This window comes from Dermacentor variabilis, unplaced genomic scaffold (genome assembly GCF_050947875.1).
Source record: "Dermacentor variabilis isolate Ectoservices unplaced genomic scaffold, ASM5094787v1 scaffold_13, whole genome shotgun sequence".
In the NCBI taxonomy this organism is placed as follows: Eukaryota; Metazoa; Arthropoda; class Arachnida; order Ixodida; family Ixodidae; genus Dermacentor; species Dermacentor variabilis.
In genome coordinates, this window is record NW_027460291.1 from 19,786,081 (window position 1) to 19,813,040 (window position 26,960).

The 26,960-nt window shown below is 43.4% G+C and overlaps 1 protein-coding gene across 1 annotated transcript in view; it reads right to left on the bottom strand.

The window, feature by feature from the left end:
* Nucleotides 1-26,960, bottom strand: part of LOC142566832 (nose resistant to fluoxetine protein 6-like) — a 339,215-nt gene that overhangs the window by 127,787 nt on the left and 184,468 nt on the right. Inside the window, exons 7-8 of the mRNA XM_075677724.1 lie at nt 22,026-22,119; nt 20,225-20,317 (exon numbers count right to left, since the gene is read on the bottom strand). Of these exons, the coding sequence (XP_075533839.1) occupies nt 20,225-20,317; nt 22,026-22,119 (187 nt within the window). The remainder of the gene's footprint in view (nt 1-20,224; nt 20,318-22,025; nt 22,120-26,960) is intronic.

Sequence of the window (26,960 nt, forward strand, 5' to 3'; positions counted from 1 at the left end):
TAACTTGCGATTCGCTGACGATATTGCCTTGCTTAGTAACTCAGGGGACCAATTTCAACGCATGCTTACTGACCTGGAGAGGCAAAGCAGAAGAGTGGGTCTAAAAATTAATCTGCAGAAAACTAAAGTAATGTTTAACAGTCTGGGAAGAGAACAGCAGTTTACGATAGGTAGTGAGGCAGTGGAAATGGTAAGGGAATACATCTACTTAGGGCAGGTAGTGACGGCGGATCCGGATCATGAGACGGAAATAATCAGAAGAATAAAAATGGGCTGGGGTGCGTTTGGCAGGCATTCTCAGACCCCGAACAGCAGGTTGCATTATCCCTCAAGAGAAAAGTGTATAATAGCTGTGTCTTACCAGTACTCACCTACGGGGCAGAAACCTGGAGGCTTACGAAAAGGGTTCTACTCAAATTGAGGACGACGCAACGAGCTATGGAAAGAAGAATGATGGGTGCAATGTTAAGGGACAAGGAAAGAGTAGATTGGGCGAGGGAACAAGCGCGAGTTAATGACATCTTAGTTGAAATTAAGAAACATAAATGGGGGCATAGGCAAGACATGTAAGGAGGAGGGAAGATAACCGATGGTCATTAAGGGTTACGGACTGGATTCCAAGGGAAGGGAAGCGTAGCAGGGAGCGGCAGAAAGTTAGGTGGGCGGATGAGATTAAGAAGTTTGCAGGGACGACATCGCCACAATTAGTACATGATCGGGGTTTTTGGAGAAGTATGAAAAGGCCTTTGCCCTGCAGTGGGCGTAACAAGGCTGATGATGATGATGATGATGATGATGATGATGTTTCATGCTTACCGGACTTAAGCGATCACCTGGGTCTTTCTTTCAACATATTATCTCTTGTGATAAAACCAATTATTGAAAAAGAAATAATTTACCACTGCGATAGGGCAAACTCTGACGCTATTAATATTAAACTAGCTAATTTGCTTCATCCTTTCCTAAAGCCAATTTGATGATCGCACGGTTGATGTGAACTGGACCATTTTCAAAAATAAGATACATGAGCTCACCGACAAGCTCATTCCATCAAGTGTAATATCATGCTATGTTAAGAAACCCTGGTTCAATTTCCAAGTTAAGAAGGCTTTCCAACCGAAAAAAAATGAGTGCATTGAATAGCGAATAAAAGTTCACTGGCATCGAAATGGGACGCTTATAAGGAGGCCAATAGTACTTACACAGAAGCTATAAAACTTGCCAAAAAGGCATTCCAAATACACACTTTGCCCACAATGCTTGCGAATGACCCTAAAAAGTTTCGGCGTGTAATTAACCCTTCCAAATATAATCCGGTCACGTTGATTGATTCCAGTGGTTCACCGGTACCCGAAGATGTATGTCCCCATATCTTTAATTCTGTGTTCTGTAACAACTTTGTCGCATGTAGTAATAGTAACCCTGTGCTTCCAACTCTCGAGTGTTGCAATTACCCACCTATGGACTTTATTATCATTGAGCCTGTTGGGGTCGAAAATGTAATTAAACATCTAAATTTATCATCAAGTCCTGGTGATGATTTGGTTAACGCGAAATTTCTGAAAAACACTGTTGTTTATTCATCTGTTCTGCTTTCGACAATTGTTCAGCAATCCTTAGATACCCATCAGCTACCTGCAGATTGGAAGGGCGGGAAGGTGGTCCCAATTCATAAGTCCGCTAGCAAACATTCGCCCCTTAATTACCGCCCCATTTCCCTAACAAGAATTCCTTGCAAGGCTCTTTAACGTATTTTGTACTCACATTTAGCAAAGCATTTAGACAATAATACATTTTTTACCGAAGCACAACATGGTTTCCGAAAGAAGTTGTCTTGTGAAACTCAACTTCTTTCTGTTACTTACAGCGTTCATCTTATTCTTGACAAAGGTTCATTTGCAGACTGTGTTTTCTTTGATTTCTCTAAGGCCTTAGACAAAGTGTGTCATAAATTGGTTATTTTAAACTTAGTAAACTTAATCTTGATCTACACCTGTTTTCATGGCTTGAGCATTTTCTCCTTAATCGGTCACCGTATGTTGTTTCAAACAATCATATGTCCCCATGTAATCCTGTAGACTCTGGTGTGCCCCAAGGATCAGTTGTAGGCCCTCTTCTTTTCTTAATTTACATTAAAAATTTACCCAATTAGGTTTCTTCTGATATTTATCTTTTCGCAGATGATTGTGGTATCCTCCGTGAAATCTCGGACGAATATGATAAGAAATTCTGACACGAGGATATAAATGCTACCTCTAACTGGTGTGGCGTATGGTTGATGGAACTTAACGAAAATAAAAGTAAATGTATCCTCCTATAAATACATAGGCGTGCACATAACCTCGTCACTTTCCTGGTCGTTGTACATGGACGACATAATCAGTCAAAGAGTTTATTCAGACAACGTATGGTACACTTGTCTGTACCATACAAGTTGATGGCTGAAAGGCAAGTGGATGCCTGACAAGGACTCTGCGCCCTTCTTGCTCCCATTCGAGAGCACAAGACCATTCAGCGCATAAAATAAACACTAAACGAGATGGAAATACAGAGCGGTTGGTTAACATTGAAACGGGAGTTATTTCATATCGAACATTAATTCACAATTGGGAAAATGCAGTAAATAATAACAGAAAAAAGAAAAGAAAAGGAGTGGTCATGCCTGCAGTGACAATAGATACATAGTGATGTTATTTTTGACAGCTTTGAATGATTTACTTTCTGGATAATGTTTACAGCAGGATGGTGATCGTTTAAAAAAGTGGAAATTCTGGAGCTAAATTTCTGGGTGCCGTAGTTCGTACGTATGTGCCGGGTGTTGTAGGTGTGTGTTTTCGTTAGATACTGATGAAAAAAAAAGCCGTAAGATCGGAATGCATTTGTAGGAAACTAGCTAACGCTATCTTTTTGTTTATAACATTCCACAGTGTAAGCAGTTGATGTTTTCTAAACAATGGGGCAGTGTGGCTAAGGTATGGTGCATTATCTATTAGGCGAAAAAATTTCTTTTGTGATAAATATATGTTTTCTATGCTTGTTTTAGGTGCTGTGCGCAAGTCAAGAAGAAAATAGAGGCAACGCGAATGTACCAGTGTGTAGTATAGTTGTTTCTTTAGCCAGATAGGCAAAGGTTCTTTATTTTATACATGATACCAATGAAGCATAACTGAGAGTCGGCCTAGTTGGAACAGACTCATCTTAAAACTTTTTGTGCGCAAACAAACGGGGACGAAGAATAGGGGCAACACAAGGACGAGCGCTTTCTAACAACTGGTTTTATTTTTGAAGAACTACCTGCTTAAATACCCACAGATCTGCGCGATCTAGTCAACAAAGCACGCCTATAGCGCACATGATACCCACAGATCTGCGCGATGAAGTCAAAAGAGCACGTCAATATTACATATAACACTTGTGATAAAAAGACGTGGACAAAAGCCACCCCGTCAAACTAAAAACAGCAAAGTGCATAAAACAACCACTTACAATAAAATGCTTTAAAGATGTGATGATAGAAGCGAATTTTCTTTATCTAACAATGAAACAGAAGGAGGGCTGATGCATTTTTCTTTTTTTCAATCCAGTGTGCTTCCACGATTTCTCTAGCGATTGGATTCCTATGCCTATAGAAAATGTCTGGGCTAGTAAGACAAGGGGAGCAATCATGTTCTTGGCAATGCATTGCCAAATGCGTACTAGGGCGACCTTTCAGACTAGACAGGTGCTCCCTCAACCTCGTGTTAATGCATCTCGCAGTCTGCCGTACGTACAGCCGCCCTGATTTTTAATAATATAGCGCGAGCGTCGACTGAACTGCTGGTGAGCGCCTTATAACGGCGATAAGCGTGCAACAAGGCGAGAGTTCGCGCACGAGCCTTGTTGCCTTGTTGCACTCGCCTTGTTGCACGCTCTTGTTGCACGCTTATCGCCGTTATAAGGCGCTCACCAGCAGTTCAGTCGACGCTCGCGCTATATTATTAAAAATCAGGGCGGCTGTACACATCACCACACGTCATAGGAATCTGATACACAACGTTCTTCGCGCAATCAAGAAATTGGTTCTTGCGCGGAGGTTTAACACTACATTCTTTCTTTACATCATCCTTACTTTCGAACTTCTTTTTAACCTTAGAACACACACTACCTATTTAGTTTTTTGCCGAAAATGCCCTTTTTACTGCATAACTACCAGCCACCTTTTTAAGTCTGTGCGAAAGGCCGTGCACATACGCAATCACTGAAACCTTGGAAGCTACATCCTTGTGCCTTTGATTCTTTGTGCATTGTCCTTTATCCTTTTTAAGTTCTTTTATTAGTCTAGCGCGCGACGCCAGCATCACAGCGAGTGGTACCCAGCCTTTCTCAACCTATCAACTTGCTCAAAAAATGCAATCTTTACAGTGTGGTGACGTGACTTCAACAACGCGGACCGGAAACACGAAATGACTATCGCATTCTTCACAAGCCTGGAATGGTTTGAGGCATAGTTCATTAGCGGTTTTCCAGCTCGGGGTGAGAATGACCAACACACATGTTCCGGTAGGAATTTTAACTTGACATCAAGAAACTGTAGCTTATTATCTACCGGCATTTCCGAAGTAAATGTTAAGCCCTTGCCCCGAGAATTGAAGGCTTCTACAACCCTATTACTGAAAGCACCCTTGTCTGCAGGACAGCCTAAAATCGAGTAGTCATCGACATATCTGTATACCTTACTTACTACACCTTCTAAATCATTGGCCAACTCTCTGTCCATGCTTCCCAAAAAATGCTACTTAGGATGGGAGCTACTTTTGACCCGATGCACACACCCCTTGCTTGTATATACGTTTCACCACAGAATCCTACATGTGTATTCGCTAAATAAAAATGCAGAAGTTCAAGAAAGGATTCACTGGCCATGCCGCACGTATTGCAGAATGACACCTCGTCATTCTGATTTCTTAGGCAATCTTTAACGCTGTACATTAGGGGCCCATGCTGTAAGGAATAATAACGATCTTGAACATCTATGCTGTATCCCCAGCTGCAGCTTGTACTCTCTGATGCCCGACAATTCACAAGGCCTTCAGAGTGTTTCAATAAGTACGGATCCTGCACTTCAAGGGATTCAACATCTTTTGTAGGAACTCCGCGACTAGAACTTGCCAACACCCTAGCTCGGACACAATTGGCCTAAACGGAATTTCTTGCTTGTGGGTTTTTGCCGTAAAAATATCTCCAATTTCATTCCTTTTGAGTTCTTTACATGTGACGCAAGCGTATCTTGGTCACATATTTTCAATAGCTCCACCGCTTTCTTTTTAACGTTTTCTGCATTCACATCACATTTCTTAAATACTTGCTCACCGCCAGGAAAGCCTTTTCTAAGTAACAATCATTTGGTACAACTACCAGAAAGCCTTCCTTGTCTGCTTGAACAACACGCAGATTATTCTCAACCAAACACTTAGCAGTCCTATCAACATTGGGTCTGGATCTATCGCTTACCAAAGCTTTAGCCACCACGTCCACACACTCCACCACACATCGTTCTTTTTCTTTCTCTGGTAGACTCCTGGCAATGTCCCTTGTAAGTGCTAACCTGTCGACGATGTCGATCCTTGGTTCCACGCAGAACTTTGGCCCCAACTTGAGAACCTGTTGATGCCGTTCTTCCACAGTTGCACCCCCTAGTAACAGAAGGCGTCCCTCCGGCACTTCCCTTTTCTTCTTCTGCGTCAATTTTCGACGAACATCGCTCCATATAACCTCAGTCACAATATTTGCCTGTCTGCACCAGTCCCGAAAAGCCTTCACGTTAAAAAGACCATCGGAAGCAGACGAACAGGCCACCTTTAGACATTCTTTGAAATGTCTGACCTGTCTCCGGCTCTCTGATCGCAAGATCTTGATCACTCTTCTCCCGTGTCCTGCAGACGGGGGCAACCATCCGGTCACCAACAACACCTCATCAGGGCATTCCCCAAGTTTCAGGAACCAGCTTAACACCCGCGCTCTGCACTCACAGACCGCGATAATAGGCACCAGAACTGCTGGGTTGTTTAAGCTATAGTTCGGACAAGTAGAAAGGGGGCCGGAAGAACTAGAAATGAACTGAAGCATAACTGCGAGTCGGCCTGGTTGGAGCAAGATCTTGCGATCAGAGAGCCGGAGACAGGTTAGACATTTCAAAGAATGTCTAAAGGTGGCCTGTTCGTCTGCTTCCGATGGTCTTTTTAACGTGAAGGCTTTTCGGGACTTGTGTAGACAGGCAAATATTGCGACTGAGGCTACATGGAACGATGTTCATCGAAAATTGCCGAAGAAGAAGAAAAGAGAAGTGCCAGAGGGACGCCTTCTATTACTAGGGGGTGCAACGGTAGAAGAACGGCATCAACAGGTTCTCAAGTTGGGGCCAAAGTTCTGCGCGGAACCAAGGATCGACATCTTCGACAGGTTAGCACTTACAAGGGACATTGCCAGGAGTCTACTAGAGAAAGAAAAAGAACGATGTGTGGTGGAGTGTGTGGACGTGGTGGCTAAAGCTTTGGTAAGCGATAGATCCAGACCCAATGTTGATAGGACTGCTAAGTGTTTGGTTGAGAATAATCTGCGTGTTGTTCAAGCAGACAAGGAAGGCTTTCTGGTAGTTGTACCAAATGATTGTTACTTAGAAAAGGCTTTCCTGGCGGTGAGCAAGTATTTAAGAAATGTGATGTGAATGCAGAAAACGTTAAAAAGAAAGCGATGGAGCTATTGAAAAAATGTGACCAAGATAAGCTTGCGTCACGTGTAAAGAACTCAAAAGGAATGAAATTGGAGATATTTCTTACGGCAAAAGCCCACAAGCAAGAAATTCCGTTTAGGCCAATTGTGTCCGAGCGAGGGTGTTGGCAACTTCTGGTCGCGGAGTTCCTGCAAAAGATGTCGAATTCCCTAGAAGTGCAGGATCCGTACTTATTGAAAAACTCTGAAGGCCTTGTGAATTGTCTGGCATCAGATAGTACAAGCTGCAGCGGGGGATTCAGCATAGATGTTCAAGAGCTTTACTATTCCTTACCGCGTGGGCCCATAATGTGCAGCGTTAAATATTGCATAACAAACGAGAATGACGAGGTGTCATTCCGCAATACGTGCGGCATGGCCATTGAATCCTTTCTTGAACTTCTGCATTTTTATTTAGCGAATACACATGTAGGAATTCTGTGGTGTAACGTACATACAGGCAAGGGGTGTGTGCATCGGGTCAAAGGTAGCTCCCATCCTAAGTAGCATTTTTTGGGAAGCATAGACAGAGAGTTGGCCAATGATTTAGAAGGTGTAGTAAGTAAGGTATACAGATATGTCGATGACTACTTGATTTTAGGCTGTCCTGTAGACAAGGGTGCTTTCAGGAATAGGGTTGTAGAAGCCTTCAATTCTCTGGGCAAGGGCTTAACATTTACTTCGGAAGTGACGGTAGATAATAAGCTACAGTTTCTTGATGTCACGTTAAAATTCCAACCAGAACATGTGTGTTGGTCATTCTCACCCCGACCTGGAAAACCGCTAATGAACTATGCCTCAAACCATTCCAGGCTTGTGAAGAATGCGATAGTCATTTCGTGTTTCCGGTCCGCGTTGTTGAAGTCACGTCACCACACTGTAAAGATTGCATTTTTTGAGCAAGTTGATAGGTTGAGAAAGGCTGGGTACCCGCTCGCTGTGATGCTGGCGTCGTGCGCTAGACTAATGAAAGTACTTAAACAGGATAAAGGACAATGCACAAAGAATCAAAGGCAGAAGGATGTAGCTTCCAAGGTTTCAGTGATTGCGTATGTGCACGGCCTTTCACACAGACTTAAATAGGTGGCTGGTAGTTATGCAGTGAAATTGGTATTTTCGGCAAAAACAAAATAGGTAGTGTGTGTTCTAAGGTTAAAAAGAAGTTCGAAAGTAAGGATGATGTAAAGAAAGAATGTAGTGTTAAACCTCCGCGCAAGAACCAATTTGTTGATTGCGCGAAGAACGTTGTATATCAGATTCCTATGGCGTGTGGTGATGTGTACGTAGGGCAGACTGCGAGATGCATTAACACGAGGTTAAGGGAGCACTTGTGTAGTCTGATAGGTAGGTTACCCGCCGTGGTTGCTCAGTGGCTATGGTGTTAGGCTGCTGAGCACGAGGTCGCGGGATCGAATCCCGGCCACGGCGGCCGCATTTCGATGGGGGCGAAATGCGAAAACACCCGTGTACTTAGATTTAGGTGCACGTTAAAGAACCCCAGGTGGTCTAAATTTCCGGAGTCCTCCACTACGGCGTGCCTCATAATCAGAAAGTGGTTTTGGCACGTAAAACCCCATATATTATTATATTATAGTCTGATAGGTCGCCCTAGTACGCATTTGGCAATGCATTGCCAAGAACATGATTACTCGCCTTGTCTTACTAGCACAGACATTTTGTATAGGCATAGGAATCGAACCGCTAAGAAAATTGTGGAAGCACACTGGATTGAAAAACAAAAAGAAAAATGCATCAGCCATCCTTCTGTTTCATTGTTAGATAAAGAAAATTGGCTTCTATCATCACATCTTTAACACATTTTATTGTTAAGTGGTTGTTTTATGCACATTGCTGTTTTTAGTTTGACGGGGTGGCTTTTGTCCACGTCTTTTTATCACAACTGTTATATGTAATATTGACGTGCTCTTTTGACTTGATCGCGCAGATCTGCGGGTATCATATGCGCTATACGCGTGCTTTGTTGACTAGATCGCGCATATCTGTGGGTATTTAAGCAGGTAGTTCTTCAAAAATAAAACCAGTTGTTAGAAAGCGATTGTCCTTGTGTTGCCCCTATTTTTCCTTCCTGTTTGTTTGCGCACAAAAAGTTTTAAGATGAATGATACCAATGGACCTAGATATACCAGTGCGAACTTTTTCAATGTGAGGTGACCAGTCAAGATGCTCGTGAAATATGACACCAAGGAATTTATGTGTTGCTACACGTTCGATAGATTCATCACGAAATTGGATAAGTATTTCGTGTTTTATACACTTGTTACGAGCGCGGAATATAATGTACTTAGTTTTTTTAGTGTTTAACTCTAGTTGATTACCGTGGAGCCAAGTGGACAAATTTTCCAACCATACATTGGTTTCTACTTAAAGGACTTCTAGGTCTTGTCCGCACAATACATTGGTATCATCAGCGTACGGTATTATTTCTGATGTAGAGGGCGCGTTAGTTATATCATTTTTATAAAGCAGAAATAACAGCGGCCCAAGGATTGATCCTTCTGGAACTCCATAATGTATCTGACATAAGCTGGACTTTGCATTAGTAATATTCGTGTACTGGTGACGATTTAAGAGGTAATTCTTTATTAATGTGAGGGCCGTTCCTCTAAAGTCATATTTATATAACTTGTAAAGTAAAATAGGGTGCGCAATGGAGTCGAATGCCTTTTTAAAGTCTAGAAAAACACCTATTGTATATATTTTCTGCTCAAAGTTGTCTATTATCTTGTCTTCAATTTTTACTAGCGCCGTTTCAGTAGATTTCTTTTTCTGGAGTCCGTATTGCCGCTCGGCGATGATATCACTTCGCTTGCACAAGTTTAGTAGCCTGATGTTTAAAACTTGTTCCACTACTTTCGACAGGATTGGTAGGACTAAAATACACCTATAATTATTTATGTCATTTCTATTACCTCCCTTGTGTATGACGGAAATTTTATCAATTTTTAATTTATCTGGAAATATTCCTGTGCTCAAAATCAAGTTGCATATATGCGTAAGTGGCTGACTGATCATGTGACTGATGGATTTTATAGGTTCAACTTTAATGTCATCAGCACCACATGCACTGTTATTTTTAGGTTTTTGATTACTGTGCAGATTTCTAATTCTGTAGTTGGAAACATGAAGACTGAGTTTTCGATGTTGGACGTGATATACGTTGTAAAATCACAGTTACTTGCCTGAGATTTACTTGAAGCCCCTGATATAAGGAAGGGCTCATCAAGTTTATCAGCAAGCGACGCCCCTGTGTAAGGCACTCCATTTATAACGAGTTCAGAGATGCCGCCTCTTTTGCTGTTGGACATTAGCTTGTTTACTGCATTCCATACTTGTTTAGGGTTGTTGCAGATATCAGTAAACTTATGTTCGTAATAACTAGTCCTGGCTTTTTTAATATCAGAGCTTAACTTATTACGAATTTGTTTGCATTCAGTCAAGCAGTCCATATTTTTCATTCTGATGAAAGAGGCAAATAGTCTGTCACGTTCTCTAATTCTTTTTAGAAGATCGGCATTTATCCATGGCTTTCTGACTTTCTTACGCTTTTTGAATTCTACGGTAGGGAAGGCTTGATTGTAGACTTCAGTAATTGTTTTAATAAAGACGTCATATGCTGCGACAGAGTCAGATACTTGAAGAACATCTGCCCAGCTTGTTTCTGCTACTAAGTTTCTAAATATTGTGGTCTTAGCTTGATTAATGATTCTGTATGTAATGGGTGCACATGTTTTGGAATGACTCTGTGGTGTAGAGTAGGGTTTAAAGAACATAAAAATAGGTAAGTGGTCACTAATATTAGCTATTAGTACACCTGTTTGCACATCATCCTTTTTGTAACTTGTAAAACACACATCTAGTAAAGTATGGCACATGTCTGTCACTGTAGTTGGCATATGTATTACATATTCACAACCACACGAGAGATAAATATCTAGCATTCTTTGTTGCTTAGAATCAAGCAATAAAAGATCGATATTGAAATCACCACAAATAACTACAAGCAACTTAAGCTGCATGCACTGTTCTAACATATATTCAAGAAATTCTAAAAAAACAGCCTGTGATCCAGAAGGCGGCCTATATACAACGGCAAGTATGGTACCAGCACATTCAAAGTGTTGATTTATTATACAAAACTCTTCTATGGTGACATATTTTAGGTAGTTCATTATATAAATAGCCCCACCTCCCTTTCTCTTATCACTCTGTGAAATTGATACGCATTTGTATCCTGGAAACTGTATAACATTATAATCGTTGGTGAACCAAGTTTCAGTGAAAGCTAAAATTTTAAATTTATGGTCTAATTCATTTAGGAAGATTTCCACAGAATCCTGTTTATTCCGAAGGCTTTAAACGTTGAGATGGAATAAGGAAATTTTTTTTTCTCGTAGGTGCTTTGAATGTTTGAGCGAATCAGCATCATGATAGGATCATCATCATCATGATAAGAAGCATCATGAATTAACAATACTAAACGCATGCTAGGTTATCTTCGCCGAAATTTTTCTTCTGCTCCTACATCATTAAAATCAACCCTATACGAAACGCTTATTAGGAGTTAAATGGAGTACGCCTCATCCATCTGGGACCCGCACCTCGAAACCCTGATTCATTCACTTGAACTAATCAAAAACAATGCCGCACGTTTCATTCATAGCAATTACAGCCGCACATCAAGCGTAACTGCCATGAAAAAGTCTTTGGTGCTTGCTCCTCTCTCAGTCTTTATTTCATAAACTATATTTCCGCATTTGCTATCTGCGCGATATCCTTATATCATCTCCTACCTACATTTCCTCTCGCACTGGCCATAGCCATAAGGTTGGAAACATTCAATGCCGCACCAGAACCTGTAACGAGTCATTTATTCCTAGGACCTCGCAGGAATGGAACCACCTTCTTGGTGCAGTTGTGGCAATCAAGGACAACTCAAAGGTTCGTTCGGCCTTATCTGGTATCATCACTCCCGGAAACATTTAACTAATCAAGTTTGCTGTAATAACTAACCATTTCTTGGTGCTTTGTTTGTTTACTTGTGTGTGTTTCTTACCCACTCCCCTCTAATACTTCGGTCTTGAGTGTACGATAAAATAAATAAAATAAATACGCTGCCCTGATGATGGAGTTCAATTTGGTCGAGTCGGCTTTATTTTTTGAAAGGGGAGGCTATATGTAATTTTGCTCATAACGAATGCTTGCACGAGTCTGACCGTCCCCGCTTTTCTTATTCCTATTCATTATTTTTTTTACTGTGTGGGTCATTCGCGCCACATTCGCTGTTGTTTCTCTTAATATGTCTAGCGTGTGTGACATCCTGTTGTTGTCTTGTATCCACATGCCTAGTATTCTGAGTTTTTGTACCTGTCTAATCGGTTGCTCGTACAAGCCTAAGCTTATGTCAGGGTGCAATGATCTCTTTGAGTGTATGGCTTTAAGTCATGAATATTCCGGTCTTTCGAGTGCGAATTTCATGCCTGCCTCTCGAGGAAAGTGTTCCACTTTCTCCTGTGTGGCCTGTTTTTCCGCGTATGAGCCTCTGGTTGCCATAAGTGTGATGTCGTCTGCGTATATGACGAGCCCTAGATCTCGGTCCTCCCCGCGAGCTAGTGCCAATTTCTGCATTCCTGTATTGAAGAGGAGTGGGGATAGGATGGCGCCTTGTGGAGTTCCTTTGTTGGCTAGTGTGATGTGTGCGGAACTCTTTGACCATATACCTATCGTTGCCGTTTTGTTCAATAAGAAATATCTTGTGTAATTCGATGCTCGTTCACTACATCTAGTTTTCTCAATTTCCTCGATTACAGTGAGATGGGAGATGGTATCGAAAGCTTTTTTGATGTCCAGTGCTTGGATTATACTATCCTCGCGTCGGTTTGGTGGGTTGAGCGCCTGATCTTGTAAGAGTAGAAACATGTCTTGCATTGAAATGTCTGGCCGAAAGCAGAGCATGGAAAATGCATAGAGTGCGCAATCTTCAATAAGCCTAGTGAGCTGCGTTTGCACAGCATTCTAGAAAAGTTTTCCGATAGACGATATGAGTAGTATAGGTCGTAGTTTTTGTATGTGTTAGGGTTTTCCTGGCTTCGCTATGATGATAATGCTAGTTTCCTCCTTTTCTCGTCGCGCTGTGCCACGGTTCCATATTTTGTCGTTAAAAAAGTCCGTTAGTTGAGCTAATGCGTAGTGATTTACGTTGCAAATCATCGCGTTCGCGATTCTATCACTACCTGGGGCAGTATTCTTTTTGAATGACTTTGCCGCTGCATAAACCTCTACCACCGTTGTGGGGCTGTCAAGTTTTTTCAGTTTTTATGCCGCTGTATATCCGCAACGCGGCGTCCGTATGCGATGCCTGTTCTGTGTCTTCTTGAGGTGTTCTGAGTTTCGCGTGTGTTCCCTTGAACTTATTGCTTATTTGTTGAAGGGCGGTGTTCACTACCATTTTGGTGTTTATGGGGTCCTTCATACGTCTCAAGATAGCCCATGTTTTCTTTTTTGCGTGTGGAGGGTGCCTTGTAACGAGTCACATAATTGAACGCAGTACTTGTCTAGTGTCTATGCATACTCCTTTGTCTACTGTGTTAGTTCGGCTTTCAGATGTTGAGTTCCCTGTTGTGTCTTTCTTTCTTCCATTTCCCAGTTAGGCCACTTCTCGCCTCGCATAAGCGTAGAAGATGTGGGTCTGCTGCTGGATTTTCTGTTGAGGTGTTTCGCATGCGTTCAGTTATCTCGCGCCTCTGCCGCACAGTTTAGAGAGAGTAAAGATGCAGAGACTGAGACATTCCCTTATGCTAGTTCCATGATTATGATTTGCAATAACAAGGTGAGCCCATTCCATGGTGTCTTCTATTTGGCGCATGCGTTTTTGTTCAGCTAGATACGGTCTAGAACCCTTTAAGTGGCTGTCCTATTTGCCCTTCTGATTTTTCCTGCATCGATGGATATTCCTACAACATAGCGATCACTTCGCAGACTTTCTTCAAAATTTGTACATGTAATGTCCTCCGGGTCGCACAGAATAGCGCAAGTGTTTTGCATTATATGTCTTTTTTTTAGTTGTGTTACACTGCACTAGCTCGTGTGCCGCTCCAGTTTCTTCGCTTTATGTACCGCTGTGCATAGTTCTGAGCACGCATCTATAATTTTTTGTATTTGTCGTTCGTGTCACGTTGGGGAACATCATGACAACTTTACAGTTTCAGGCAGACGTATTTGTGGAATATGCTAGTCAGATCGGTAACGAGAGCAGTTCGTTCTAAAACATCTTGATTTCCTCCTTTCTGTTCTCGCAGTATTTTCCCTACTCATAGACTGACGTGTCACATATTCGAATTCACATAAACTAAGTTCATGGATGCAGTCATTTAGACGACGTGTGTGATCGAGCTGGTGGGAATAGTGATGAAGCGCCTATAGTATTCAAAGTTTATGCACCTGAAGGAACTTGTAATTTTGTTTGCCCTATGAGAAATCCATCTTGACTGTATCAATGTGAAAAGAACTTGGCATACCTCACTGTAGCTGAACCAACAGTTCAGGTAAGTCATTCAGTGTGAATGCAGAGGTGCGTGCATTCTTCGTAGCTGTCTCTCCTTTAGCGATGCAGCCTGGTCCTCTTCACACTCTTTCATCGGGCTCGCTGTACAAGTATTAGCGGCGAGAATTGGGAGTGGCGCCCACTCGCTCCGGATCGCTCGGCCATTATTCTATGGCTCGGCTGCCGCGCGCACTCGTTACTTTCTTGAAGAAAAGAGCGCTACGAAGACGCGGACTAAAAGAGGAACATGTACAATGGACAAGGCGCTTTTGCATACTTGAAGAAAAGAGCACTACGTACATGTTCATCTTTTAGTCCGCGTCTTCGTAGCGCTCTTTTATTCAAGTATGTAAAACCAACTCCGCCGCATGAAGCTTCTGCTGCTCGTTCCTTTCGTGCATGCTTCAGGTGTGGGTGGTTCGAGCCGTACTTAATGAAGGATATGCCTGCTTCTTTCTGCTGCCAGGCCTGAACCGCTGTTCCTTCTGTAAAAGCGCTTGAGTCGAGAAAACGTGTGGCTTGGATATCGCAAGCTATGTGGCGTTGAAGGGGTATACTGATTTTGCAAATCATGTATGAGCCCTGCCGGTCCATAAATTTTGCGTAAATGTAATGTCTAAGTTGTGTATGATGCTTCGCTAAACATTGAACATTCCATTAGTACTTTGCTATGAGGGACATTGCATTTTACATGAAAGAAAAATCTTGGTCATTGGTGCCAACGTGTTATCCGTGTTGGAAATGCACTGCCCATCATGATTCTTATTACTCTAATGAGTTGTTGTAGTCAGATAAGGCCACTTATTATTGCGTAAAACAAAGAGTCAGGCGCGCATTTCGTGTGAAGAAGTTTACTCCTACTTTCAATGCTCTCTGAAACAGGCCCCTTTAAAACGAATTACTCATGGCTGCTAACACGACGGCGCGTCATACGTAGTTTTTACATATATAATTAATTCACAAGTACCATTGTAGCAATCACTTGAAACAAAAGTTTCGCGGTTAAGAACGAGAGCCAATCAAATGCAAGCGATGAAATGTTTCGTGGTGGCACTCAGTAGCTTTTATCGACAATATGGCACACCCCTCACGCCACGGTAGCAACCGACTGTCGTTATGGCGAGGCAGGCATTGTTTGCGAAACCCTTCAGTTCACTACAACTTCGAACTGAAACCATAAAGCAGTCTTTTACAGCGTCAATTGAAATGCCTAAAATATACTCGAGGAACTACAGCGCAGCATAGGGTGCCTAGAAAAGGAAACTTCAAGCACATTCTTCCTCACCATGTCTCAATCCAGCGTTGTTTAATTAAACAAACGGAGAAATATCCGCTTCGTCGGTACATAAAAGAAAGGGTCGCAAGCCTTCGTGACGGATTTAGCACAAGCGTTACATATTGCACTTGATTTTTGACCCTCCACTGGGGAATAATTATATCTTCAACATGTCCCATACTACTTATGTATGATGCTTCGGCTTCTTTCTGGCTGCAACCATACGGTCCAAAAGGCATATTTCACTAAACAATGTGGGCCGAGCGGCCTGTATCAGTTCGCTAAACAGATTCGTCATGTATATTCCTTAAGCAACAAACACTAGTAAATTGCTCAAGTCAGTGAAACTTGTAGCACGGAAAAGGGGATATATATTGGTACATTCCTTTTCGTATTCTGCAAACAACTGCAAGCCTCCATTAGCTTTACTTCAAATCACCGCGATTTAAAATAAACACGCGATTAACCACCTAATTTTGAGAAGCAGTTAGAAAAGCAAGTGGTGCTGGTCGAATATAAACTGGAGTGTTAGTTAAGTCGTCCTGTTACTGCCGAGCGGTTGTGTCAAGAAATGCGAAAATTCAAGATATACCATAAACTACTCGTCGTGAGCGAACCTGTTTAGCGGATTAAAATTAATTAAAAATGAAATTACGGGGTTCTACGTGCAAAAACCTCTTTCTTCTCATGAGGCACGCCGTAGTGAGGAACTCCGGAAATTTGGACCACCTGGGGTTCTTTAACGTGCACCTAAATCTAAGTAGACAGGTGTTTTCGCATTTTGCCTCCATCGAAATCCGGCCGCCGTGACCGGGATTCGATCCCGCGTCCTCCTGCTTAGCAGCCCAACGCCATAGCCACTAAGCAACTGATTAAAACCGACTTAACAATTGTAGAAGTCATATATAGCTAGAATTTATGACATACTTGTTGCACCGCGGCATGTATGGTTTCATGGCTGGATGCTTATATGCTATGCTCTTGCGGTTGTCGTTTCGCGCATGAAAAGCCCGCAATGGGCTGGTCTGCGCTCTTTCAGCTGGCACTGTAGCGTTGCAACTGAGAACTGCACTGTCGTCTATGGAATAAGCTCTTTGATTAAATTTTCGCGAACGAAGACGTCGAAAAAATATATTTGAGACGATCGCCATAAATATACAAGCGGAGGGAACGAGAGCGAACAAACGAAAACACTGCAAAAGGCGCCCGGATTCCAGGGACCATACGGACACCGTCCGAACTGTAGCAGACGAGAGGCGCGAGACCGTGCCCTGACGTCACGCGAGCGGCGCTAGCAGCGCCCCTGTATTTCGTTCTCGGGGCTAATAGCGCCCGCCGACACTAAGGTCAGCGCTCTCAACCAGAGTCGCAGAGTCGCAGAGTCCAGCGAAAACGAAATCTTCCGACCACCCTTGTCAAGAGTGATGTCAATTAGTTCTTTTTTTCTAAAAACCAATCAGAACTAGACGAGTGGCATTTTCTTTCGTCTTATAATGCAATGCAGTCATGTTTCTTTAACGAGTGGTTGAGTACTAGGGACAGAATTTGAATAAGGAGTGCCTACGTCATCGGGGAAAGTACTTCAATCTCCCGCGAAGGCTCTTATCGTGCCCTGCATTTACCTATATTTCTCAGTTACTAAGGCACTGTTTGTTACAATATTGACGCCTTCGAGATTCTCGAGCACTCCTCTATCACTTTAGCTTGATTTAATATTTTCATTTGGTGCCCCTTTAAGCATCAAATCCTAGAAGCCGACTGGCTCATTTAGGTACTATATATTTTTTCTGCCTCAAGCATTTTACTTCCAGTGTCAAAATTAAAGCGAAGTGTGGCGCAGTGTCAGCGCACCCCGCGAACATTTTCATTCCCTGGAAGTGTTCATTTGCTGCCCCAAAGCTCAAACATTGTGCAATTGTCAAGCGTGGACTTCACCACTATTCAAACTACAGCGTCAAATGCCGTTTTTCTTCAACACTGCCAGCAAACTACTTTGCACAATAAACCAGTTACTTTCTACCTTGTCACGTATTAGGCGTAGTGATTTATTTCAGCACCAATTCTGCTGAAGCAAATGTCGCTCGTCAGTTTTCTAGAATGAGGTGCGTGTTGCTGCTTTTAATGCAGTTAGTATGTAGGGCGTAAATACCAACCTCTCTCCACTTTTATTCTTGCGTATAATGTAGATGCCTAAGCATGTGAAATACGGTCGTGAAAGAGCAAAAAACTAAGGCATTTGTGGACAACGTGCATCCGCTGTATTGCTAGACGTGTTACACGTAGTCATCAACGCATACTCGAACATAGTTTGCTAATCATAGGTGTTCTATTGATTGGTGCACTGTGGCCCAACACTAGACAAACACAGTGGTTTATATGCAGACTCGTTTATACGTTGAGAACGTATAAACGTTATACGTCCCTGTCTTCTTTCTTTTCTGATATAAATTCATATTAGCATCAGCTGCTGCTTTCATTTTATTGCCAGCCACCTTTTTCACGGTGTTTACAATTTTTTTCTTGCCTCATTTGAACTCTAAAACTACGAAACTGTAGTGGCTCGTAAAGGACAGAGACTTGGCATGTAGTGTAAAAAAAGACACTTTTCGAATAAACGGAATACCCAAATAATTATGAATAATAAGAGTAGCAGGTTTGTTTCTATAAAATAGTAAAATTTGAATATTTATAAAGATAGTGCTAAACTTGTTCCGAATATGAAATCACGTCATTATGGTGGCATGTAATGAAGTTGCAGAAACCATTATTTTTTACAGGTAATTGCGGTTAATATGGTGGCCTGTTATGCGGTGCCATGGAATGAAAATACAGATTACTGTATTTTATACGGTGAACTCTTGTAAATGTGAAGCTGTGTTCTTGTGATGCAGTCGAATGAGATTATAGACGTCTGTATTCTTTGCGAAAATTTACTATAGATATAAAGGCATGTTTTGCAGTGCTGTGAAATAAAATTACGGACGTTTGTGCATTTCACGCAAAATATTTGGCAGCGGATGCCACCGTTAAAAGACCGATAACAGAAACGGAGTATTTTTTTATTATGTGGTCAAGACTACTACCTACAAGCAACATCAAATAAACCTTTACTGAACATGCTTCTGAATATTCTGTTTTATTACTTCGTTCATCAGTTTTCTTGTTGAAGAACAACTTTGTTGTTGGGTTTGTATAACTTAAATTTCGGATAACACGTGTTTTTTTTTTTTTTTACGCTCATTGCAAACATGCAGAAACAGCCAAGCTACTGTAAATTCAGTTTGTTTCCTTGTCCCTATGACCTATGTGCACAACTGGCAAATACGTTTATCGTTATCTTTTCCTCTTGAGTGTTTTTGTTGACATTTGAGTTTCAGTGTTGTGTACATACATTCAACGCGTTTACAGTGTAAATGTGCAAGCACGTCGTCAGTTTGCGGTCCACTAGCGTAGAGGTGTGCGCCAACTGAATCCCTGAAACCTGCCAGCGGTGCGAATCACCTGCGACCAACACACGAAGGAAAACGGGATAGCCAAGCGCCGCCGCACCTGACACGTCGACAGGGCAGACACTCGCTGTGGTGGCGCAATGGCCTCGGCGTTGCGCTGATCAGGCCGAGGCGTGGGCGGCCGCGTATCTACGGCGGCGAAGTGTGGAAACGCCCGTGCGCCTGACATTGGGTGCACGTTGAACTCCAGGTGGTCGAGATTATTCCGGAGTCCGCCACTATGCGGTGCGCCACATAATCGTACGGTGGTTTTGGCACGTGAAGCCCCGGAATTTAACATGATGCGTAGTTAAATGCTCCTAATGACGTTTGCTTTCGTGGTATCATTTCCCAGATAGTAGACAACCGTCTCGGATGAGCAGTGTCCCAGTGCATGCACTGTCACGCGTGACAGAAATGCTTCTCACGTGGTATATCAGTATTACAGGCGTAGAGAAGTAGTTCGTCTACGGCTTCTTTAGGAGAAAGGGTAGGCGCTAAGCAAACGAGGACGAACACAAACGACATATACGGGCGCCTGTATATGTACCCGTGTATGCCGCTTGTGTCTCCCTTCGTACTCGTGTGCTTATCGCCGTACCTTTTGTTCATAAGTCATGAACCAAGCAGCTCAGCAACAAATTTTGTTAAACAGTTTCTTTAAATTATGACCAGGGTTCCAAGTGATCACACAGAACCGCAGCGCCCGAAAGCATCTACGCACTAAGCACAATTACTTTGCACTGTAATTACCACTTTTGAGTGTTTGCTCGCGGAAGGGAATTCGAGAAGCACTTAATATTCTAGTTTTTATTTAATTATCGTATTTCAGTACATACGATGTACATGTCCGCGGAAGGGAATTCCACAAGCGCTAAATATTCTAGTTATTTTTTTTAATTGTCCTATTTCAGTACATACCACGCACATGTTCTAATGCAGGCTTATATGGCAGCGTATAACTATGGCTATATGCTCACATATAAGCTTACACCAAAATACGTGCATTGTATGTACTCCTCTAGCATGCTAGTATATAGTATGTTCTAGCCGTGTGTAGATGTCACCACTTGCCGCCACTTTATACCAGCAAATAAACACAACAGAATAACTGAGGAAACCAATATTTTCAGCTAGATTAAAAATTCTTACCTCCAGTATCGTTGAATCAAGCTTTTCACGTAGAAGCGGCACGAAGAAACCTTGGGTGGCATCTTCCGCTGATTATATACTATGAGAAAGCCGCTGTAAACGATAAACATAAACCGCCTTATATATCACACTTTACGAGATACATGTTTACACCAGCAACACATGCGAGCTTTGAAGTGCGGCAAGTTGAAGTACCCTCGCGTGATTTGACTCGCACATTCGAAGGGAGGCAGAGACTCGCTGTCGTTCGCGCGCAGGCCCGACGGAGCACGCAGTACGTGCCGGCTCTTGTGTGGCGTCGCGGCTGTGGCGTTGAAACCCGCGGGCGCGCGCGTTTCGAAGTGGGCGCCCGTACATTGTGTGCCCGTTAAGTATAACACAAGGTTCACAATGAAACCGGCGTGCTTCATAACCATGTCATCGTTTTCGCACGTAGAACCACAGAATTGTTTTTACGGGCAAATCTTTTTGCTCTATTTGCCCCAGTGCCAGCTAGTACTTAGTACTTTTGATTTTATTTACTGCACAAACGAATCCATGCAACACGATTGCTACATTGACTCAGTCCACTATTATGTGGACCAAGTCCAAGCACCACTGAAACATGCAGGAAGACCGAAATAAGTCAGATTATGCGTTCAATGTGCCCGATTACACTCGTAGCACCGCGAAACGCGGCTCTCTGCACGAATCCTATGTGATATGAAAGCCTGGCTTGAAATAAAGCTGCGCCACACTTCCCTCTGCCATGATCTTATTAACGGGAAGGCCTTGAACGGCTAATAGGACGAAAATATCACAATCCGGCGTTGTGAAAATTTGGGTCATTTGGCGGCGTTATGGAACCGAAATTCAAGGGCACCGAAATTGATGTTCGAACCCTCCACCCTTAGTGGCACTCCAACCCACGATCTTCCTTAAGAAGAGTCTAGCTCATGCTCTGTGGTCTTAATAAGGCAAATATAATTAAGATAAAGTTAATTAAGGCACTCTTACCTACCACTTTTGGTGGGAGTCGAACCCACTTGGAGATATGGGCCAACTGGCCATACCTCGAAGTTGGATTCAAATTTACATCGTGAAGGTCGAGAGTCGAGCCCTCTGCCTTTGGAGTCAATTAAGGTGAAGTTAATTAAGACACAGTTAATTAAGGTAGAGTTAATTAGGGCACTCAAACCGATGATCCTCTTTAGCGTATGCCAAGGTGACTGTGACTTTTTCCTATGGGCTCAGTGCGCAACTACCAATTAGACGTACAGTCGCTTGAGCAGCATGGAGGAGGCGGACCACTCTATTGCGCTGCATAGCTGAGCTTTATTTTACACTGCCCTGCGGCGTCACATTGGCATTGCCCTGCATAGTTGCGTAAAGCTGACGAATAATTTGATACAAATATTTCGCATCACATGGTCCTTATTAAATGTAGAAAGCTATACTTGCGTGATTATTCCCTTCTACTTTCCCACATAAACATGCGCCTTAATGTTTGAAACTAAGACTTAATAATGTAGTTAGTGTAATTAGGGAATGGTGATTTGTGTAAGATTTGTACGCTTTCTTTTTAAAGGTTTCAAGTAAAAAACAAACACTATATAGGTGACATTAAAATGAGCTACTACATGCTGGTCAATACTGTGGAATGAGTGAAAAGCATTATATCATGTATAAAACTATGGTTATAATGAGTGCGGTAAACTTAATGTAGGACATGAAGGCTTCCTAGGATATCGGTTCACATGTGCGGTGCTATATTCGGGTAAAACCTGCAATAGTATTTCGAATATCGAAAGCACCGACGTACCTGATGAAGAAGAACATGTCGACACAAAGCCAAGCATTGTTAATGAACTGGAACGGAATGTAGATGGCATTTTTTTGGAGCTCCCTTAGAGCGCCTGTCAAAGAAATAAAAACGAGGAACGCATTAAAGGCACGTTCGTCGCCATGTGTTGAGACTGCGGCTTCCGTGCTTCCGAACAACGAAGTAGATATTGTGCAGGATAGTCACAAGGGGGCAAAAAAAAGAAGCTTTAAATAACCGTGTTTTATTTTCACAGACGTGAGCAAAAGTAACAGGCAAGTGAAATGTCGCTTGTCTAAATAGAACGTTGTAGAATATTGGAGATCATTGCTTGTGTTAACTGTTTGCAAAAGTTATAAAAGATCCCAAACTTTGGGCTGCGACACAGAAACGTTTTCCTTTCAGGAAATTCCTATATGCCCAGTACCATATACCTATTTGTTCCTTTGTAATTTTTAAGTTAACCAGAATTATGGAACAGGGCATAAAGGAGGGAGTTAATCTTTGACTTCTCCCCGGTTTTTGCTACACACCAAAAAATGCCATAATTTTTTCCCGGTTTTGTTCTTTAAAAACACCCGATTTTAACCCCCTCCGTTCCCTGAACTTCTAAAAATGTAAACACTGAAAACGAAGGACCCTACATATGCGCCACTTCTTATTAATTGCTACTTTATATTGGGAAAGGTTTAGACTTGTGCGCCCGAAGGTAATTTAATTTCTGCAAGGCCGCTTCGTTTTGCTCTATCTCAAGAAACCCACGGAAGAAATATTCATCGGGTTTTTCCCCCTGCCCTGTTGTAGTCCTGTTAATTGATAACTACTCTTTTTTTCTACCATCACTGAGTCCCCTACAAGGGAGGTGGGCCAGGTAATTATTGTTGCCTGGCTTCAGAGATCAGGAGCTACCCCTTTAGGAGCCATCGTAAATCGGTGTAGGCAGCCCGGCTATGCAGGTGAGCAGTAGGGTCGCGTTGCAGAAGGCTCTAATGAAAACGTAGAGGCTGACAACATAATGGCAGTCATTTCGCAGTAATACGACAACAGGGAGTTAAAATAAATTGTTTATTTTTGTGCCGAAAAACATGACTAGACAGGAAAGTCGCCTAGACCTTCACATATACGCGATGGAGAGCCGCCGCGTGGTGGCCCACAAGCCGGCCACCATGTGGCTAGTTTCTGCCTTCTATTCTACGAGAAAAAAAGCGTTGCTCCGCAGGTAGCTTGCTCAATACCAATAAATCGATGCTTCCTGGGACAAAAAAATATTCGCAGAGGGAGCATTTCTACTATGCAGTCATGTTTAACTGACGTTGACAACATGGGTGTCTTTCAACGAGACTTATCAAGCTCGACTTTTTTAGGCCTACTAATACGAGACCCCCTGATGTGAAATAGCCCATACATCTACAATAAGGTTGTTAGCTGAGAGCTAATCTGATACAGTAAAAACATTGGCATGAGTAATACTGGCCGCTCCGCTGGATCGTTATTATCCGCATAAATTGAGTCGGCATTTGTCCTTGTATTTTGTATAATTCCTGGTAATGTTAGATGAAGCATCTCCGAATAGTTATGACATGGTTGCGAACGAGAGCATTATGCTATGGAGTATTCCACAGATCAGACTATCCGAATATCCACCGTGCTTCGAGTTACATGACGCTGACACTGCCACTGGCACGGGAAAAATCACCTTTATTGTGTTGCACGCCATTTTATACTTTGTGGGTGCGACCAAAATGGCCGGACTACACCGCGTAGCACGTCACATATCGATACATTTTCTCTCCCGCAAGAAAGACAGAGTAGAAAAAATAAGGTAAGTTGACATGCAAACACGCATGAACACATACACACTTACACCTGAAAGCCTAAGGCAATTGTTGAGAGTCTTCGGAGTACGGATGCCTGGTTGGCGCGCGTCCTATGCATGCAGGCCTTCGTCAATTGCCAACATCGTCAGCCACATCGGATCTATTTTGTCCAGACTGATTTTCAGCGTTACTTTGCTCATCTGATCTGGTCTATGTCATCGGCTCACGTAAGAAGCTCCGATCAGGTGAGTTGTGCGCGGACGCTGGCTGCTGTGCTGCGGTAGGTCTGCCATCGTTACTGCGGCGTCCACGCTTGGTCGAGGCTGGGTTGAGTACGGGAGGAGTATCCGGGACTTGACTCCGATCTTTATACTCACCACTTGCGTCTCTTGGCGGGAATTCTTCTCTTGTATTTTGGGATGTTTTGCCTGTTATGTCGTAGTGTGTTGCCGTCTTCTATTCTAAGCAGGTAGGATTGCGAAGCTACTTGATCTTGAACTGTTGCCTTGATTGTCCATCCAGAGTCATCCTGAATTCGTACAACGTACCCCCTTGAGAGGACAAGAACCGACATGGCCGGCATAGGTTTTGTACGGGCTTCTTGACATCCGGTGGAGGCTGAACCCCGAAATGAGAGAGGTGGCCGCGCAATCGTCGTCCCATTAGTAGTTCAGCTGGGCTTCGACCACCTTCTAAAATTCTAATTCGATAGTTCAGAAGGCCGATGAAGAACGGATCTCGAGCATCTCTGGTCTTCTTGAGCAGACGCTTGATGATCTGCACTCCTTTTTCGGCAAGGCAAGCGTCACGGGGGAACCTCGGACTGGAGACGGCATGCTTGAAATCACATGTTCGGGCAAAATGAAACGGGCTCGAACTGAATTGCGGACCTCCGTCGCTGCGCACTTCTAGCGGAATGTCATGCCGAGCCAAAATCAATTCGGGCTTCTTGATTGCGCTTTCACTAGAGGTGTGCGTTAGACGTTCTACTTCGGGGTAATTTGGGTGCACATCATAGACGATTAGGTAAGCAATCCCGCACGGTTACAGAGATCGATTACAAATCTTCCCAGAGAAACAGTGTGCAGGGCTCTTGATGACTGCCTCTTCTGGTTAACGATATATGCTCTTATGTGGAACTCCAGCCTAACGATAATCTCAGGGACCTGCACCGCCCATACGGTGTACTGAATGAAGTGCAGGTTTTGGACGACTGTTCGTTTAATGGTATCTGGTAAGATCCCCGATTGGCGTCAAGTTTGCTGAAATAAGTGGCGCCAGCCAACTCTGCCTCGATGTTCTCTCTTCTAGGAAGCTCGTACCTCTCGCATTTGACGTTTTCATTGATGTGTCGCGGATCTGTGCTGATACGAATGCCACCGCCTTTCTTTTGAACGATAACAAGTGGACTCGCCCAGTGCGCGGGCTCCTCGGTTTTCAGTACGATGCCCTCGGTTCCCAAGCGTTGCAATTCCTGCCTGCCTCGCGTGCGCACTACGTCTCGCAAGTATAGCTACAGGCCTCGCTGTTTTCTTCAGCTTGAGCGAAGAATGATGCTCGACGCATCCAAGACCCTTTAACAAGTCCGGAAATTCCAAGGCAATCGGCTCCTTCAGATTTGGCTGACTTGAAATCGGGTGAGTGCCAGGTACGAGGCTGAGACACGTCGAGAGTCCCAACAGTGCCTGCTTTCTTGACGTAAAAGAAATTTGTTTGCACCTCTCTATCGTCAACCGAAATCTCTAAAGAGGTGGTCCCCAAGTAGTCAATTATATTCCCTTCACTACTCGTCAGTAGCATCTTGCTTGGGCATATGTTCGTCGCACGGCCAAATTTTTCCACCAAAGAGCGCGGCAATAAATCTGCTTGAGCTCCAGCGCCAACTATGAAGGTCACTGTCCGTCTTCCCACTGTAGCGCTGATTCGCACTGTCAATGCCTTCAACTCGCTTACTTCTTCGGACGCATCACTAACACTCGGGTCAACTCCGGCTATGTATTTTGGCGTTCCAGCAAACGGCAAAGTGATTTTGCTTCCCGCAACTTGTGCAGGTATTGTTCCCCGCCGGACATCGTCTGGGTGGGTGAAGTTTGTTGCAAAAGCTGCACTCACGTGTAGGGCGTTCCAGAACGCGTCGTTTAGATGCGTCTGTGTCGCACGTCTCTCGCGCCCCTGGAACGCGTTTCTCGACATCAGACACTTTTGCTGCTTGCTCTTCTTTATCCCAGACTTCCGTCTGACTCGCTTTAAGCTTTAAGCGGCTTTGTAAGTCTATTGATTGCGAAAGGGTCAATTCTCTTACCCTGTCAAGTCGAGCTCTCCGCTTCCTATCTTTTGGTCCACACACAAGGTGCTCGCGAATTAGCGAATCTCTCAGGCTTCCAAAAGTGCATGTCCCTGCTTTTGTCTGAACATCTTGCAGGAATTTTTCAAACGGTTCATCCTCTTGCTGGATTCGGGAGCGAAATAAGTACCTTTAAAGCGCCTGGTTGCGCTGCGGTGTTCAGTAGTCTTGGAACTTCTGAACGATGGCATCGTAGTCCTCCTGCTACATTGATGTCAAGCGAAAGGTATTGAACACGTTGAAAGCTTCTTGACCGACTATGTGAAGAAACACGGCAGCCTCCTCCGCCCTCGTGCGTTCCTTGCTTATGCCCCAAAATATAGGTCGAGGCGCGGTTTGGATTTGTTCCAGTTCTCCGCTGCGTTGTCTGAGAGGATGGACAGACCAGGAGGCGCAAGCGTTTCCATCGTGCGTACTTCCAGCCTTGTTGCCACGACATCGCGTTCTGTGCTGTGGCGTGATTGGGTCGTTAAGGCTTACTGCGGCAAACTCCTGACAACATGCTTCGAGTTACACGACGCTGATACAGCGGCTGGCACGGGAACAATCACCTTGATTGCGTTGCACGCCATTTTATACTGTATGGCTGTGACAAGAGCGACCAGACCACACAGCTTAGCACGCCACATGTTGATGCACACCGGTTGTATCAAATGCACGTGCGATGGCTTCATATCTTCAAACGCGCGAAACTAGGTAATTACTTGAGTCTTTCACCTCGCCGCCAGAGCAGACCTTAGTTATGAGGACAATGAGTACATTATAAAAGAGGCA